Here is a 20,171-nt window from a genome sequence, read left to right as displayed (position 1 = left end):
GAGTATGCGCAATTTGCGCACTACTGGTACCCCCCGCCCTTCCTGCCACATGTGGCGGTGAAAGCAGATGATGGATTTCCTCAGCCGCTACGGCATTGTTGTTCATTAACTCAATCCACATATACCCTTTGGGAAATGAGTACGACAGACTGTATGGCGCAGGCATGGCGGAGGGTGGCGGAGCGGGCAGGAAGAACTCCTATATATGCACTGGCGTTACCACTGGCGCATCACCTTTATATATCCGTGGCGCAAGAGCACCGGGCGATCGCAACATTGGCAGATATGGGTATAGTGATGATGGGAGATGCTTACCATGAAGGCACATTTATTGCACTGGAAGACATACAAGCTAGAAAGCCCAGCTCGCCCTTGTCAGTATTTACTTTTTACAGGCTGAGGGAAGCCCTCATAGCTCTTAAAGATCGGCAACCTGCCGAACAGTTAGTTCAGAAGCCACTGCAAGTCATGCTGGCGGGCCCGTCCAGTATGAAGTTGGTCACCAGACTGTACACATCCATTCAGATTGACACTGCGCCTCAACACAGCAGAGTCAAGGAAAGATGGAACATGGTATTAGATGCACCAATTGAAGAGAAGGAAGGGGAGTATTGCTGCTCTGTAACAGGGCGGCTGACTTCTAACTGTAATATGCACATCATTCACTTTAAATATCTCCAACAGCTGTATTAAAAACCCAAACAATTAAAAAGCTATGGTTCGTGAGAGACAGGCAATTGTACAAGATGTAAAATGCAAGAGGCGGATTTTATCCATTTGGCTAGGCTGTGTGAGACAGTACAGGGTTTTTGGGTACAGGTCACCCACGCCCTGTCTGAGATGGTGCTAGAGCCGGTGAGATGCACGCCGCAAGTATGCTTATTGATCTCAGTAGGCTATTTACAACCACAGAATAGAAGGCTGGTGATGATTGCTCTATTACTGGCAAATAAAAAAGTGGCGCAAAACTGAGATCGTAGAAATGTGCCCAAGCTACAAAAGTGGCTGGAAGATGTTATATACTGTAGAGACCAGCTGTCCTATTATGCTGAAGAGCAGCCATTGTCGTCAAGGCCCAAGGACATCTGGGCTCCACTCACGGCCTATTTGTTAACGATAGGTGTGGAACACACTCCTGCTGTTGACACGGTGGAGTAGGTCCCTGATCATTATAGTACAGCTGTCTGTAAAATGTCTTTGCATAACTTTCTATCAATGTATATTGAAACTGCCTAATGCGTTGGGATGTTCATGCTTGGTGTTTGTTGTATTGACGATTTGATAAAGGTGATGTATTTGCATAAGTACAATAAAATATATATATTTTTTAAATGTAATAAAAAAAAGACATAGGCAGAAATATTCCAATTATGTCTAACAGTATACATTGACGAAGTCAATAGCCAAGTAAATGACAGAGAATGTTACATAAAAACTTAACGAAGATCTTACTAAATCACTTATGATCGAAATGAGTAATAAGACAGATGCATGGATGAGTGCAAGTACATTTAGTAGAAAGTGAAATATTTAAACATTAAGATCTGGTTATAGTATCTCTTTATTTTCTCACGAAAATTCACAAATCTACTGCTAGACCTTCAAAGAGACCAATAATGAGAAACACTTTCAGAAAACATGTCCATAAATCTTAATGATTTTCAGATGCATTATGTTACCGCCTCACCATCCTATGTCAGAGATACTGAAGACCTGATTTATCAGTTATAAGAGCTACACATAAAAGCAGATTGGTTTCAAACAGCCTGATTGATCAAGCTGATTTGCGCTCGCAAAGGGCCAGATTCTGAGAATCTGGCCCTTTGCGAGTGCGATTTTTGCATTTGGGATTCATCATCCCAAATGCAAAAATCGCTATTACCGAAATCGCATATTTGCGAGGAATTGGATTTAAGGAATCTCTAATAGAGATTCCTTAAATGCAATTCATCAACCAATTAGAAATTGCGAAATCGCAATAGTTGGTCGCAATTTACCACCAAGTCTGACTTGCAAATAAGGAAAAACTCCCCATTCATTCCTATGGGTGCTACAGGGTGTCCTTTGGACACCCCTGGCACCCTTCAAATCGCTATCTTATTTGTGATTAGCAAATTGCTAATCGCAAATAAGGAATACTCCCCATTCATTCCTATGGGCCTTTTGGCCCATAGGAATGAATGGGGAGTATTCCTTATTTGCGATTAGCAATTTGCTAATCACAAATAAGATAGCGATTTGAAGGGTGCCAGGGGTGTCCAAAGGACACCCTGTAGCACCCATAGGAATGAATGGGGAGTTTTTCCTTATTTGCGATTAGCAATTTGCTAATCGCAAATAAGGAATGTGTAGGAATCGCATTTTATTTTGCGATTCCTACATGAATACCGTTTTGCGAGTCTCTAATAGCGATTCTTTATGAATCTCTATTAGAGACTCGCAAAACGGTACCTTGATGAATCAGGCTGTTAATGATTTGTTTTTTGTCAATGTCAATAAGACACAAAAATAGTTTACAGACTTCTTCTGTGAGAAAAGCCTCCTATTATAGTCAATGGAAGTTGTTATTCTATATTGTAGAATTTATGCTTTAGCATGACTATTACCTTTTCAGTGATGAATATTTCTTTTATTGCTATGGGACAGACATGGAGTCAGTATTGTCAAAATCTGAAAAGAAGCATGTATAGTGTCCAGATCAAGGGGGCTTTAGAATAAATATACAGAAGCTGAACTGCAAGGGGATGATAGAGAGGGGGTGACATTTTCTCTGCATTAGCCTTTGACCCTTTTGACAGAATTGAAAGAGATTTTAACCTCTCAGTTAGAGTTAAGAAGATAGTCTCTGGCCTGACACTAGGTGCTTCACCCACTGAATAAAACATATGCTTCAAGGTTGTTGTTGATGAAGGACGAGATCAAGAAACTTGTGCCCAAGCTATATAAAAATATTTTATGGAGAACCCAAGGTGAGGAGGTCTGTTGTACAACAACAATGGGAAGTAGAAGCAGGCTGCAAAGTCACAGAGAAAGTGTAGGAAGACATACACAATGGAACACACACTACAGCTAGAACAAAAGTGAAACATGTGACGTCCAAATTAATGCTCTATTGGTACTACAACTATTCCAGGTTTCAACAAGGGGATAACCGTTAGACAGAGAACTGCTTCAAGGTTTGTGCAGAAAGATTTGCTAATCCAATTATTAATGATTGGTTATGTAGGGAAATGCTCATTTTCCTAGAATATTTGTATCCTGATTAACTAGGAAATGCCTATAAATGGTGTGATACTTATATTTTTACACAGAATGAAATAAAAAACAACACTGACACAAAAACTTTACTTTGCACGGTATATTGATATTCATAAACCGTGGAGAAACACAAGTGATACATAGCAAAGACACAGGACTGTTATGCAACTCAAATAATAACATAAATTGGTGCCATACTAAGGGTGCTTCACATGAAACGTAATACAATCTACAAAACATTTGACAATAAACAGAAAACACAAAATCACTAGGTTGGGTGTCCGTTAACAACTCCTTAGAATACTCAAATATATATCCCCAATTCTTAGCGGTAGATATGCGAGACATTGGTACTGAACACCTATTCATATTGTCGACGTTTCAACCCTTTTTACAACGTAAGTTCATGAAAAACATCATAGCGGGTCTTCCATAGGACTAGAAAATGTAAATATAGTCTGTGTTATAAACGATAATGCGTGTCAGAGATGAAGCGGGATAAGAGAGCGGACGAACTCAAGAAGATCATTAACCAACACTGGGCCTTGATTTCAGACAAACTCGACACAGAAGAGAACCCTTTTTTGCTTTCAAAAGGGGCAGAATTATAAAAGACTTTGTGGTGAGTTCATTCATGAAAACACGGCAAACTCCTGATTTGAGGGCTCAGTTAATGTTGCCGCCATTAGTGGGCCATTTCAAATGCGGACACTGTAAGGCGTGTAACCTTACCGTGGAAAGGAAGTACTTCACACATCTACATCATAAGTACCTACCCACACATCACATGAACTGCAACTCAGTGGATGTGATCTATGCAATCGTTTGCCCATGTGACATGCTCTACGTAGATCAGACGAGACAGGTCAAAGTTAGAATTCTCCAGTATTGTTCAAGGATTCGCTGCAAGACACAGGGGTCTCCACTGGTAATTAATTTTAATCGTATGCAGCATGCGTCAGAACATTTGAGGTGGTGGGTACTAGAGAGGGTAATCCATAACCCATGGGGAGGTGACATATTGTACACCCTTAATTTAAGAGATTGCAATGAGCTAAATGTGCTCGATACAGTCGATCGGGGTCTCAATGAATCAGAGTTACCCAGACAAATGGCCCTCCTCAACACAGGGTAGGATTGTCCTTTGGTCTTAGCTTACTCATTTGTAGGATTATTAGGACCTCATGTGTTTTGAGTTTAACCAAGGGATGGGGGTGCACTGTCACTATGAGCAGCTCAAAAGTAATGTCATACTAATGTGTACTTCTCCTGTGGCATATTAACACTGATATATATGTCTTTCATTTACGTTCCTGAGTTACATAGTCGTAACGGATTTATTTATCTCCTGGTATGGAATTTCGTGTTAATATTGACAGTCTTTATGTGGTTTTCAAATGTGAATATGAAATAATATTTATGCCCCAAAGTATATGTTATGAAATGCATATATCAACGTGATTTCACACGTATAGGAATGTAATGTTTTCCCACTCTTCCCTAGTCACGTGCACTCAGACATATTGTACACCTAAAGGATGGTTTGGGCATTTACCTTCCAAAAGAAAATTAATCTACCTCTAACCAGAGATGTGAACAGCTTTAGTTAATCAAATTTACGTTATTTTGTGACTATGAGAACGTTTAAGGAAAGGATTACCCAGTATGAAACTCTTTCCTTTATTTCCATTCAGGCCGAGTCAGACGTATTGCTAGGATCACAAGGTTTTCGTTACCTGGTCAGCCACAGTGATGCGTATCCAGCGTCATTCTTTCCTCACAAGCGATACATTGGAACACTGATTTTATTACAGGAAAATCATTAGAATGATGTGACTGTATCTTTGGCAAGCACACTCACATAGTGGCCTCTTTTTTAACCAGTCTTTATCTGGTCTCGCCGCTCAATAGTCTGGACAGCTGTGGCAGAGATCCAATTTATTTCCTCTTACTTTGAGAAAGTCAATAAGGTGATCCTTTTGGCTGAGATTAGGTCGAGTTACCATTTCCCCCATTTTTAATTATTTCATTAATGTTATTTGCAATTCAGTGCTTTGATATACATAAATTTTGTTGAAGAGAATCCTTTGTGGATCTTCGAGGTATCTACTGGGCAGCGAAACCTCCGCTTGGGGCCTAACAAATGTAGAGCTAATGATACATTACCAAATCTAAATGATTTCATTTTTATGAGGTAAGAGCGTTGCAGTGCATTTCTGTCTTCACACTAGTGTGATATTAGTGCTTTTAGCAATAATACCCTACTTCCTTGTGACACAAGTCCATATTTAGGACCCGCCTTGTTCCTGGATATGCTTGATCCATTGTACTCTACTGCATCACGAGGAGGTGAGCGTTTATCCGATCTTTCTCTATTCTCAATAATGTATGTTTCTTCACATCACATGGTGATTGAGTATGTATTGTTTTACAGGGTTGTCTTTCTTTTAGCACAGCATCAAGAAGAATGATGCTACAATTCTGACCAGGTGCGAACTCTTTGCTGCCCCCCCCTTTTTTATCCATTGAGCTCCTTTATCCCGCTTTATCACTGACGCACATTATCCTTCATCACACAGACTGTATTTAAATGTTCTAGTCCTAAGGAATACCCGCTGTGATGTTTTTCATGAACACACGTGGTTAAAAGGGTAAAAGCATCAAAGATAAGAATAAGTGTTCCATACCAATGTCTCACATATCTACTGCCAAGAATTGAGGATTTATGTTTGAGTATTCTAAGGAGTTGTTAACGGACGCCGAGCTGAGTGATTTTGTGTTTTCTGTTTATTGTCAAGTGTTTTGTAGATTGCATTATGTTTCATGTGAAGCACATCTAGTAAGGCACCAATTTATGTTATTATTTGTGCTGCATAACAGTTCTGTGTCTTTGATATGTAACCGATGTAACACTTGTGTTTCTCCATGATATATGAATATCAATATACCGTGCAAAGCACAGTTTTTGTGTCAGTGTTGTTTATTATTTAATTCTGTGTAAAAATATACTTGCCACCATTTATAGGCATTTCCTAGTTAATCAGGATACAAATATTTAAAGAAATTGTGCACTTGCATACAGAATTGATTGTTACTATAAACTATTAATACCCCAGGTTCTGCGGGACACTGGGACACCTCATTAGTATTTAAAGTCCTCTTATTAAGGCACTGCCCAAAATACAAAGGTACTGGGAAAACATTAATAAACCAATTGACCAAATGTTCCAAACTACGTTCCCCAGATTCCCTGCGCAAATACTGTTAGGCCTACCTAATTAACAAACATTCTTGCTGCATTTACTCAGAGGGAAATAGATGGCCTTTGCACAGCTAAGCAAGGTATAATATTTTGTTGTGGGGTAAAGTCTCCAGAAATTAGAGCATGTTACCAGAGACCATCAGAACTTGCTAAGGGAAAAGCTGATCATGTACAAAGAACAGAGGTGGAAGGTCTTTGTGGAAATTCGACCACATTTTCTGCCCTACTTCTCTATCAAATTTAGAGACCTCTCCTGCAATAGATGGCTATGACTCCTGCACCGTATACCAGAAGAGATATCACAGAAGCCTGGAAGAGGCACAAACTTAGAGTGATCAAGGTTTCTTACCACATAAAGCTGATCCGAAATACAGCTCTCTCTTGCCATATATGTTATTAATTTCAATGTGGAAGGATAGAGATTGGGATGGGAGGGTTGTCGGGGTGTTTACATGTTCTTCAAGCTGAAACCATGGTGTGGTATTCTGTGCAGCCCACCAGCTGATGGATGTAGGTGAGTTTAATACATGTTTCTTTTGAAAACACAATCAAAATATTTAAACAAAAAAAGCTCTGTGTCTAAATCAATTATCTCAATCACAATCCCTGGTATCTATGACTCACCTTACTTAAAGCCTTATCAGTGCTGAAGTTTTGAAATTGTGTTAATGCAATTCAAAACATGATTAGTGCTTCGTTTTTAGGAAGGATGTATCTTGCAAGCCAATTCTCTGTGTGCAGATCCGTCTTCCCAAACACACTCGTGCTAGCATTCCAAATAGGGAATTTCGGTGTGCTAAAAGAACCTGCACGATTAACAAGGACTACATTAAGTTTGACAATTCTATAAAAAGGTATGGAAGGAGAGGCCATATGAAAAATATTAGCAGTCTGTGAGAGAGCCAATTAAAAAGAGAGAATTATCCTTACTGGAAAAAATATGCAAACAGAAACAATTATTAGGAAACATTTAAAAAAGTCAAAATAAAAACTTAAGACCCAATAAAATAACAAATGAGCTAAAATGATTTAAGTAGTGAAAAACAGTGCCATTTTTACACGGTGATGAATAGCTAAAGAAACAATTGCCACATGAAGCACTGGTCAAAACAGCGAGTATGGTGGACAAATTATTCCATGGCCTATTTGTAGCATATTCTAATCAAAATACCGGTTTAAAAGAAACAGACTTCTTTAAATGAGGTATGTTTCACATCTATTATTTCCATAAATAGATGTAAAGAAGTTGTAGGGACTAACAGGAAGCTCGAAACTAGATCTTTCATTGATAGTAAAAACAAAATCATACTCAGAGCAACCGAACAATGGATAAAACACCACTGGTGATTCATTTTGCGAAAACACATGACAGCAACAGTCGATCTGGAACATCTGTTGACATTGGTCATGTTACATGACCCACCTAAATGACTACGGAAACTCAAATTAAATGGTTGCCAAAATCATTATTCGGGAAGGCCCTGAATATTGATGAAGGAAACTACATATTCTCATAATTTCTTTTATTTTTTATTTTATATTTGGGATTTGTGTGTCTTTAGCATTCAGTATTTTAAATAGATTAATATAGTAGATCATATTTTGCACACAAAGTAACAAGAGATTTGAATCTCAGACGTATATTCAAATGATATCTGTACATAAATAATGTACATGGAGAAATACTATGTAGTCCGCTATCGAAGTATATAGTATAACATATTCACTGTTTTCTAATTATTTGTGGTAATGAATAATATTTATGTTTGTATAGCAGGTATTGTTATAGTATATACATTTTGTATTACATTTTCTCTTCTCTCTTACTGCACGTTAAGACAGTTATTCGTGTTATTTTCATATTAGCATAGGTGATACTTTATGACTTATGCATACCTTTTGAAAGTTGCATGGAAATGAAATAGAATGGAAGTATGATTGGTTATCATCTATGCTGGATTAGTACAAAAGTTTTCCTATTAGGGGGAGGTAGGTGTAAAGTGGTATGACCTCAAAAAGCCCTTGGGCACAGGAGAGATGGGTTTCTTCTACTGAGTCACACTTTAAATGCTGTATTTCCAATAGACGATGTTTTTATTATTTAATAGTTATCTGTTGCCTCTGCTCTTTTTGCTGCTACGGAAAGATGGAAGAAACTTTTTAAACAATTTGTTTTGTACCTACCTGACATCCAGCTTCATTGTCTACTGCCTGATAAGGATATTGTCAGAGTTGAGTTTGGGGTAGTTTTTAGTCCAGTTGTTCAACTGTCTGAGGCATTTGTTGATGTCGGTAACAATTTTTTCATTTATGGATGATTTGTGTATGGAGGAAGATGTGCAGAGGGAAAAGATTAGGTGATGGAGGGAGGTACGCAATGAAAAGGAGTTTGAATAGAGCACAGTTGTGTATGTCAATTCAACACAATCAAATATAATGCAGGACCCCAGATAAAATACTTTAGAAACCTTCCATAAAACTTCTACAGTGATTACACACTGAACTTGAGATTCCTACAGTCAGACCATTTTGCCAAAGTGCTGTAACTCCTTACCTGTTCGATCAAATGTTTTATCACATTTGGGGCATTTCAATAATTTTTTGCTGCCGATCTCAGTGATGATGGGGGATAATCCTTCAGGGTAGTTTCCCACCGACTCGGCACTCCCCTGTCCTTCTTCAATGTCATTATGCTCTTTATCACTTGCCTCTTCATCCTCAGTGTCCTCACTAGTCATGTCCTCCTGCAAATCATCCATTTCTGCTGCAAATTCACTTTCAGAATCCTTAAAGTCATTTCTTTCCAAATCTGCTTTGTCACAGATACTTTTATCCGAGCTGCAGTCTGACACGACATCACTTTCATCATCACTGTTCTCAAAAGTCATGAGGCATTTAAGATGATGTGCTGATTGTCCAACTGGAAGCTCTGTCTCCAGCTGAAACGGGTGCACTTGATCTTTTTCGGGAGGAGAAGCAGACTTATGTGCTTTAGCCAAGTGGTTATCTAAAGATTTCTTGTAACAAAAACTGCGACTACACAAAGAGCACTGATGACTAGCTAGTGATTTATCAGTACATTCATCTCCAGTTTTTGCTGTTGGTGGGTTTTCAACTCCTTCTTCTGATTTCACACATGTGGACACGTTTTCAGTTGCTAGTAAGTTAACAGCATCTATAATGTCTAAAAACTTGGCCGCCTCCAAGACCAACGGGATTTCATTTTCATACACACAAAACTTAGAGGTGTAAAGAAATTCAAGTAAATGCGTAAAAACTGAATGGGTGACATGATCTAGAGTGACAACACCAGTGGGAGGGTTCTTGCTCAGATATGCATGAAAATAGCTGCTGCCAACGGCCACAACCACCTTGTGTGCAGAAAAGTCTTTGCCTTCAACTTTAATCACCAAATCACAGAATGAGGGTTGCTTTTTCCGATCTGCATTCAGGTACTTGAGCAAGTTGTTATTGTACTGCATGGAACTTATCAGCTTCCTTTTTTCAGGGATGTGTGACAGTGTCTGTGTAGATGCGGTTGGGTTTGGAATACTTTCCGGACCCAAATAAGTGCTGAGGTTTGATATGCAGTCATCTGCTAAAATATGTTCCGAGACAGCTTTAGGATCCAGGGACGGTATCTTGCTTCCAAGAGTTTTTAGGGCCTTTCTTCTTTTCTTCATTGCAATAATGTCAGTCATACATAAAGGCCTTCATAAGGATTTTACAATGCTATACCAACATTTTCTTGGATCACTCCTTTGAGATGTCCAGGGACAGAGATTGACAATCTGAAAAAATAAGAGAATCTTTATTATTGACCAAAACTGAAAACTATATTTAACGGTAGATATTCTTTTTGGGGATCAGATTTTTTTAATGAATCATAAGATGAACTCAAAATACAATTGAATGGAGATTTTCTCAAGGAGATCATAGTTTTAAGTGAGTATCAGTTTTCCATGGGAAAGAGAAAGAGCAAAAATACTGCCTTGGCTGGACAACTGCCGCATGTGGAAAAACACACCCAGGAACAGACACATTCATGCTCCCCCTGTTCTTCGGATAGTTTATATATGGTACTATCTACTTATCCTTTAGTATGTTTAGCATTGTAAAACCACACTGCCCAGGACTATCCCAGTTGTTAAATGCCCTCATTTAAGGCTCAAGTCGTAGGTATGGTCTTATGACAAGAGAGAGGGGATTTAGCAACCAGAATATCACTTGGAAAAAAGGGCTGTAAAGATTCTACAACATTCCTTTCCACACAAGACAAAATGTTCTAAAACATCAATAGGAAAAAACACAGAGAGAAACACTGGTATGCTGGAGTAAAACGTGTTCTGGTGACGTGAACAATCTAGCTCGAGGATAGACTGGCATGCAGACCTGTTTTTGATTGCATTTATTAGTCCTTTTTTGGACTATTCTGTGGCAATGTATGATACTTGGGTCTGTCATCAACTGTCATTTCAAAAACACACAAAGTTAAAAATATAGTCGTTCATCTTGGGGTTCCAAAAAGTTGACTGCATTCCCGAGGCTAGAGGGGAGTGCCGTTGTCTCCCAGCTCCAAAATGGATCGCTTTCTAAACCTTATAAATGGTATACAACAAGCATTCTAAAGACACGTCACTATTTTTGAGAAAAAGGGTTTTTAAGTGACCAGGGGTTTTTTAGGCACTGTGCTATAGTGAACGCAATGGTTCAATAGGAGAAGATGTCTCTATATGGTGCAACTAGGTGAGGGGATGAGGCCTGTACCCCCCCCAATTGAGTGAGGGAAACAACCCTCACAATGCAACATTTGAGCATAAACCTAGGCACACATAAATTGGATGTAACAGTCTGTTAGTATAGACATATATAGTACATTATGCAAGCCAGCAAATACAGAGATGATCTCTTGATGGGTTTAGAATCCATTCAGTCTTTAATTTTCGAGAAAACCAGCCGACACGTGTTTCGTTGCATTTGGAACAATCTTTCCGCGACTTCCTCAGGGCTGGGAGAGAATACAAGGGAAACGAAAGGACATATATATCATGATGTAGATGGATATATGGCCAAAAAATATGACGTGACTCGTATCAAATTTTTAGAGGTGTCTAGAAGGTGGGAACCCAAAACTCATAACCTGTTTTGAAAACACAAGTGCAGGTGAACCAGTCATGTATGAGTAGTAGCAGTGGAAAAACCATACAGTGGAAATACAAAATAGCCCAGGTTGGAGACTGCTAAATATCCTCCTAGTGATAAAGTGCCTATATAAAAAACATGCTTGTGCACGGTGTGAGGTGCAAGAATTATTGAAAACCGTGTTTGTGGAAAAGGAAACTATCTAACCTGTATTCAAGGATATTAAATCGATGGATTGTCTGTGAAGGGAAAGAAAAGGGGACAAAGCGAAGGAGCGAGAAGAACGGGGACAAAAACGGAGATAAAGGAGGTCCATAAAATGGAACTGTTTTGAACTTCCGAGGCAAGGAGCGTGAGTTGGATAAGTAGAAAGAAGGAGCTAAAGAAACAAGGAGCTTAGTGGGACGGAGTACGTATTGGGGGATACGATACCGGGTTGGACACGAAAGTAAAGGCATAGATATTATGTATGTAAAGGTCCTCAGCCGGTGGTAATTCCGACCCGGCCGGGCCCAAGACAAATTGGTCAGCTTCGATAGTAAGCAAGGGGATCTGAGGGAAAGTAAGAAGAGAAAGGAAAAATAATTTCCTTAAGTCTCTTTATTGCTGCACCGGTGGCACACAAGTTGTCGTCTAAACTTTCTAATCACTATGTCAACTCATGGTAGTATTAAAAGAAAAGAAAAAGGAGGAAGGAACTCGCACCGGAGGATCTGTATCAAAAAAGCATAACACGTTTGTAGGCGCTTCGGTATTTCGAAACCCAATGGTATTGAAAGGGTGAACCGGAAAGAGCCTGTGGTAGAGCCGAAACTGCAAAACATAAAACTGAAACTGGCTTCAACAATCCACCCCGTGCTGCACTGTGGCACGTTCGAGCCCAACAAACCAAGTGAGAATTGAGCCAAAACTTGCCAGGGTATGGTAGTTGGTCTCAGTGGACACTGTGGGGAACAATAGAACAAGAGGAACGGATAACTCCTCGTGCGTCGTTAATCGGAAACACAGATTCCGATGTCAGTTTAAAAATCAAACTCCACAAAGGGAGCATGCCATTAGATCATGAAGAAAAATAGTGGCCGAAGGGGGAATAGATCTTACCTTGCAGTATGTGTACCTCTGTGTATCGGACACGGGTCACTGTGTTCCTGGTAGCAGACACGTGACCCGGAAGCGCTTTTATATCAATTGCTGGTTCGCGTTGTCATGGTTCCTGGAAACTAGAGCGTAGACCGGTAACCGTAGTGTTATGGAAACGTGGGAGCCATGGCAACTGTAGGCTCCTAGAGGGGTGCATCACTCTGCCGTATGCTTGCAGCTATGTGACCGTTATTACATGAATAGAAAAGTCGTATTTCAGAAGTAGATTGTGTCAAAGGTGTAGCGTGACAATGTTACGGAACTCCGGTGGTAAATTAATTAAACATTGTGAAGATGGAGAACGATAAAGATCCGTAATACTGTGGGTACTACGTCGGAAAAAATGCATAAATGCTGGTATTAGAGAGGAAAAATAGACTAGGAGTGAAAGAGATTTGTGAAAAAAGCGTATACCGGGGGACATGATTTAATGTGCACCCCTGTGACTTCGCACAAATTATAACATGGGTATTAACCCCTTCCATAGTGTATTTATCTTGTACAAATATAAAGCTTTGCATACTGTATTCTTCTGTTGATTAAAATGCTCCGTTATTTTCATGATATAAACACATTAATCATGTTGTAATCATCAGGTGCAATGTTGTAATATCTCCTAGTATTTTCTTTGAGACGAAATGGGACAACCCTGTGACTGCCCGATAGTGAATACATGGGTATCATACCCTTTTCTTTGTGTATTCTTTTATATAAATAAAACTTCACATGTTATATTCATCTGGTACTATGACGTTACGTAAACATATCAGTGGTGTAGATATCTACAAGGGCAATACTCTGATAACCACCACTGTTCAACAGAAGACATCACGATGTGGTGGTATAAGAACAAACACGTTATCTAAAAAGAAGTGCTCTATGAGCATATTTCCTCATATGTTGGATCTTGTCACAAATTCTGGCCAGAGACAAATCTAGTAGAACGTAATAAGGATAAAAAACAGAACAAAACAGGATGAGGGCATAATACGATAAATAAAAACTGTCAGTATACGTTAAAGGAGTCATTCTGGAAAAGAGGTAGGAGAGGTCTAATTATTCTTGGGGATTATAGGTCTCAGCATTAACCCTTGTACCCGGATTATCAACATATGAACAACGATGAGATGTTAATGCGTTGCGTGTCGCGGGCCTGGTTCTACTAAGTTTGTCGTGATGGTAAATAGAAAAACAAATTGAATGGAGTGTATAAAACCTGTCACGGTGAGGACATTATCGTATAACAGGTCATGTTTACCATCCGAAAGGTGGGCAAGAGATTTTATGTCGCATGAAAATCAAGGCAGGTAATGAAACTGCAGTGATTACGCTGAAAGACAGTCAGAAGACTTAGGAAGCCATTCAACAGTGCCTACAAAGTTTGACCAATAAAGTTTTCACAATGTAACCACGTGAAAAACAGGTGGTGTGCGCTATGCTCTCAAAGGGTATTTTATCAGTCCCCCAGGAAATATTGCATCTCATGGTCGTAATATGTTGTTGCATAATCCACATAGCCTCTATGCGTCTCAATCGGAGTTCTCTGTTGCCACCCTGTATGTATATTAGGCTGTATCACATCTATACCAAAGAATATGACTTTTTTATCTGTATCCTGTGCTGGACTTGCCGCCGCATGTAGTTCCACAGGGTATTTGGGGTCCCGCTTAACAATAGCTCTGATGTGTTCAGTAATTCTATCCTTTAAAGGTCTGATGGTGCTACCAACATAGAATTTGCCACACATGAACTCAATGATGTATATCACGAATCTGGTCGTACAGTTGATGTTAATTTTGATGTCATATTTTTCTCCATCCATATTTGAAAAATGTCTTGTACCATGTTTGGCCCACCTACATACTGCACAGAAACCACACTTATAGACGCCAAGGGTATGTGGTCTTAACCAGGTGGAACCAGTAATGCTACGTGGTATGGCCGGACTCAATCTATTCCTGAGTGTCTTACCCCTTCTGAAATTGATCTGCAGGTGATTGGAGATATGTTCCTGGATGGCTTTGTCCGCTAGTAAGATGCCCCAGTGTTTCGTGAAGCTCCTCCTGATGGACTGGTGTAGGTCATTAAAATCTGTAATCATACGCACAGGTTGTTTCTGATGTTGTGTGCGAATATTTGGCCTCAGTGTGTCTTCTCTCTTGACTCTCTTAAGTCTATTCTCAGCTTTGTGTAGTGTAGTAGTTGGATAACCCCTTTTCCCAAATCTCTTCTTCATTTCTTTGTGGCAATTGCTAAATTCAGTCTCTTCACAATTGTTTTTTTTGTTTTTTTTTATATATAGGCACTTTATCACTAGGAGGATATTTAGCAGTCTCCAACCTGGGCTATTTTGTGTTTCCACGGTATGGTTTTTCCACCGCTACTACTCATACGTGACTGGTTCACCTGCACTTGTGTTTTCAAAACAGGTTATGAGTTTTGGGTTGCCACCTTCTAGACACCTTTAAAAATGTGATATGAGTCACATCATATGTTTTGGTCATACATCCATCTACATCATGATATATATGTCCTTTCGTTTCCCTTGTATTCTCGCCCAGCTCTGAGGAAGTCGCTGAAAGATTGTTCCAAATGCGACGAAACACGCGTCGGCTGGTTTTATCGAAAATTAAAGACTGAACGGATTCTAAACCCATCAAGAGATCATCTCTGTATTTGTTGGCTTGCATAATGTACTATATATGTCTATACTAACAGACTGTTACATCCAATTTATGTGTGCCTAGGTTTATGCTCAAATTTTGTATTGTGAGGGCTGTTTCCCGCACTCAATTGGGGGGTTAAAGGGCTCATCCCCTCACCTAGTTGCACCCTTTAGCGACATCTTCTCCTATCGAACCATTGCGTCCACTATAGCAGAGCGCCTAGAAAATACCTGGTCACTTAAAAACCCTTTTTCTTGACTAGTACCCCTTTGTCCAGGGAGGCAGCCGCAGCGCAGATAACACATTTATAAATTATTTTCACAGGTTTACTTACCTAGCCAACAAAAATGGACAGGAACAAAGCTGCAGAAGAACTATTTGACAACTTAGCAAAAGGCATGTCTACTCACATTGCCTCTACCAGTGGGAACCCTTCTCGAAGAGAAGGACTTAGAGATAAATTCATAAAATTAGAGAGACTTAAGAAACAAGAAAACTCTAAATGGTGGGACGGCACCACGCTTAAAGAATACTTAAGATTAAAACGAATCCTGAGAGGGCTCCGAGCATATATCTTTCTGACCTATGACGACTTAGACATAGATCTTGTAGGAAAATGGGAAGAGGCGTTGACCTGCAACTCTAATACTCTTATGGACATTTTAATTGAGAGTGCAGATCGCAAAGTTAATAAACTTCAGACTGAAATTGCCACCCTTGAACAAGAAATCAGAGATTTGAATCTCCCAGAGGCAACAGTTAAAAACTACGCCATTCTGGAGGACGTTCTAATCAAACACCAGAATGAAATAAAGAACAGGATGGCAAGACAGCTTAAGAGAGATGAGACAGATTAGAAAGAAGGCAGGATCTTTACTCACACTAAAAAATATAATTCATTTGTTCATAACATGTCTAAGGCAGATCAAACCAGTAGAACAGGTACAGGACAGACGTCAGTCTCCTCAAGCAGCACCTCACTGAGCGCCATAAGCGTTAGCGAGAGTAAAGTGGAAAATTCAGACGGCGCAGGACAAGGGAGGTCCTCTTTTTTACAGGAGGTCCAAAGAAAGAAATGAAGAAGAAATTTGTGAAAAGGGGTTATCCAACTACTACACAAAGCTGAGAATAGAATAGAAGAGAGTCAAGAGAGAAGACACACTGAGGTCAAATATTCGCACACAACATCAGAAACAACCTGTGCGTATGATTACAGAGTTTAATGACCTACACCAGTCTATCAGGAATCATCTTCCTAAAAACCCAATGGTCTTGCATGCCATGGTCAGCAAGAGGGATGGTAACAGTGAGAGTTCTTAAACATGATCTGAGAAAGATTTCTGCCCCTGCTAGCAATAAACTGAAAGGCAAGTCAGGAGCCATGTGTACCCTTATGTGGGCTAGATATTTATTAACCCCTTGCCTGTGGGGCTAATTCCCCCGCTGTGCTGGGGGCGCGCACAGTAACAATGAGGGGACTTCTATCTAATGCAAAACTCTTTAGGGGTGGCACTTCAAATTAGTCCTAATGCATGTGACCACAAGAGTGCTGACACAGTATCTACATCACTCTAAAGTTCCCCCACAAATATAGCACAACATCCTTCTAAAATACTGCACATACTCAATAGCATTTCCATCCATTAAATACTTTACTAAACAAAGCACACATCAGAAATATGCAACACTTCTTTTGTAAACCACAAGCTGTGCTAACATAATAATTCGATAACTTTAAAAAGACACTCATACTGCAAAGCAATAAAGAATACAAAACTAAAGGCCTCACATCTTGAATCCAGAGTCACAAAACACAATATATAGTAGCACAAACAACTTATCTTTTCCACAGTAACAATAGTAGCACTCATCCTCGGCGTCTTAATAACAGTGACAAAAGATCTTTATTCTTTTTAGTTAATGCAATGCTAAGTTTTTTTCCCTTCCTGGAAATCAACATGCAGAGTTGAAGCCTTGCACAAAGAATTATGGGTCTATGAAGTGAAGATCATACTAATTTAAATATGCTACCATTCATCTGCAAGTTTAGCACCCCCTCCTCAAGATTTGTCAGCCATCCCATTGTTTGAAACCCCACAAGTAAAGGGTATGTAGCAAACACACCAGGCACTTAGAGGTAGAATGAGGGTGTGAGTCCTTCAACTACCTCAAGATAATGTAATAACCTCAAAATACAATTAATAAGACTCTGTCAACAAGAGGAATGATCTCAAAACCCCTCAACCAAGGGTCTATGTAAGCTGGAACAACCACAGTATATTAAATACCTGTGCTCTGCTGACAATTGGCAAGAGTCAACTGGCACACACACCTCAACCTTGGATGGAACGCTTAGAGCAAGTCCCTCTACTGTAAGCGGTGATGGCCAACATGCACATTTTGGCACAAACTAATGGACTATTTAGAAAATACATCACTGAGGTACTGGATGCTCCACATTTGCTGACATTTCAGGTCCAATTGTTATAAAAGAAACAAAGCTCCACTTGTGGCACAAGAACAATATTCTCACTCACAGGACCAGAGTCAGAATTGGAAATAATGTACTCTGGCAACCCATAAATTGGAAGTCAAGATGTGGCAGAGGAAGGGGTTGGAGTCACAAGAGGTACAGCTTGAAAAGCAGAGTCTGGCAGTTAACATATACATTTAAAGAACTTCTGCAAAGAAATTGGCAACAAGGACATATGTGATAGTAAATCTGTTTTACTTACTTGGCCACAAAGAGGCTGCATTTTAAAATACTGTATAGGGTTAAGGCACCTGCTGCAGAGCTTTTTGTATGCCCATCAATTTTGAGGATCTATGATAATAGTGGTAAGATAATTCTAGTGGTTAACGTTCTATGAGAGCTCTGTGTGTTGTCCAGTCACAGTTTTGACTCACAAAGTAGCATAGAGGGTTATTGTACCTGCTGCAAAGCACATTGTGTAACATGCAGAACACAGATGTGTATTTTATGTACATAGGTAAGTCGGCTTCTGCTTTTCACACCGAGATCTATTTTTTTAATTCCACTTCATAAGCTGCAATCCTTCTAATATAGCATAAAGCTCTATTAACAGACATCAAGGAGCTTTTAAGTCATGGATGTAGATACTTCTTGTTTTTTTTCTCGATCTGTTATTATTCCAAGTTTGCAAAGAAGGGTTCCTCTGGGTGGTAATAGTCTTGTCAGTATAGAAAACCACAATCAATGCATTACATTTTATATCCTGACTTTGTTTCTTCCGATCACTCTTAACATACGTCTACAAGTATAGCCAATATGTGATTCCTACCCCTTATAACTCTAATTGTCTTATGTAACATTTCCTGTACATTGATGTATTCACTGCTATGATTTATTGCCTCCATGTGTGTGATGTAAATCGCTCGGGCACCCAACACAGGGATGAGTAGTGATGTAAATTAATATTTAGATTTTTTTGTAATTTATATTTGCAAATTAAATAAACTATGTCATTATTTGTGTATTTGTTTGCTGAATGCTTTTTTCTGCGTTTTCTGTGTACTGTTTTGCGGGTCAAACCATCGACAATGCTTAGGCCCAGCCCCCAGCTTCCAGTAATGACTCAGTGGGAGGTCCCTGGAATCCAAAAATGATTCAGTGGGGGTACCTGGGTTCCAGTAATGATTAAGTGGGGGTTCCCAGAAGTCAAAAGGTTGAGAACCACTGCCCTAAGGTTCAATAAAGTAGCAGCAGGCTAGTCCTTTCCTGCAGCATCTTTCTCCTTGATGCATAGCCTGTCACTGTTTCCTAAAAGACCCAGTGGGCTACAGGCGCTTCTGAGGTGGTGTTTTCTTCAGTTACTTCTGCAGTTTTACCTTTCAAGTATCGTTCCAAATGTTCATCACAGCCACGGTTTGAAGTACGGTCCACAGGCATTAAATGTGGCACCTTAAATGCTCCTTTAATAATTATGTCGCTACAAATAACGTTTTTCACGCGTTTTTATCAGATCCACACCCCACCAGTAGCTCCAGCTATTCAGAAAGTCTCTTACTCCTACTGAACTCCACAACTGTCTCCTCACCCGTGGAACGCTCTTACAATTTCCACAGTCAATATCGAAAATCGGACATGCACTAAAGTCACAACACCCGCCACAGACAGCATACTGTCTCATTTCATACACCCGCCCCTTACCGATTTGCCTGGGACTCTGCCCCCTCCCACATATCACATTCCCTCTCTACCTCATTGCTATTTCCAGGCCGTCCGGTGCGAGTGTTCTGAAATGACCCGGCCGTCTCTGTTTCAACCCATTGTGTGCCATTACTCATGTAGGATCATCTTTTCTGAATTTCTATAGACAGTCCATGATTTGAGACAGAAACACCTTGTTCCCTATTACTCCTTCAACAGAGGTCTTCAGTCCCTTATCTAAGGATAGCACTGGTAGCAGAGCCAGATCTTCAGGACCCGGGTTCTTCCAACCACTCACATTGGAGAAGACATTCGGCGGCTGCGTGAATGCGAAATGACATTTGATTTGTTGGAGAAAATGATTGCTCATATGATTGGCTAGGACAAAACTCTTTTGTCATTGGCTGTTAGGCTTCAGAGACTGTACCGTGGCAAGGGATTGGTTGAGGGCACGTCATCGTCAGTCGGTCATTGTCGTGTGTGCCACGGACGGTACACGAGTTTTCCTCGGCGTCTGGTTCCTATTTAGATA

General features: G+C 39.8%; 1 protein-coding gene across 3 annotated transcripts in view; it reads right to left on the bottom strand.

Moving 5' to 3' along the window:
• Positions 1 to 19,949, bottom strand: part of ZBTB41 (zinc finger and BTB domain containing 41) — a 275,820-nt gene extending 255,871 nt beyond the window's left edge. The window contains exons 1-2 of one of the 3 annotated variants that reach the window (XM_078644047.1): positions 19,690 to 19,949; positions 9,075 to 10,311 (exon numbers count right to left, since the gene is read on the bottom strand). In XM_078644047.1, coding sequence (XP_078500173.1) covers positions 9,075 to 10,221 — 1,147 coding nt within the window. In that variant the 5' untranslated portion in view covers positions 10,222 to 10,311; positions 19,690 to 19,949. Of the gene's footprint in view, positions 1 to 9,074; positions 10,312 to 18,203; positions 18,327 to 19,317 lie in introns of those variants that run through there. The other 2 variants (XM_078644054.1, XM_078644038.1) reach the window with 2 other exon arrangements.
• Positions 19,950 to 20,171: the final 222 nt, after the last annotated feature.

Source organism: Lissotriton helveticus, chromosome 1_1 (assembly GCF_964261635.1).
Source record: "Lissotriton helveticus chromosome 1_1, aLisHel1.1, whole genome shotgun sequence".
Taxonomy (NCBI): Eukaryota; Metazoa; Chordata; class Amphibia; order Caudata; family Salamandridae; genus Lissotriton; species Lissotriton helveticus.
The sequence above is the reverse complement of the archived record's forward strand: the minus strand, read 5'-3'. Positions and strand labels throughout refer to the sequence as shown.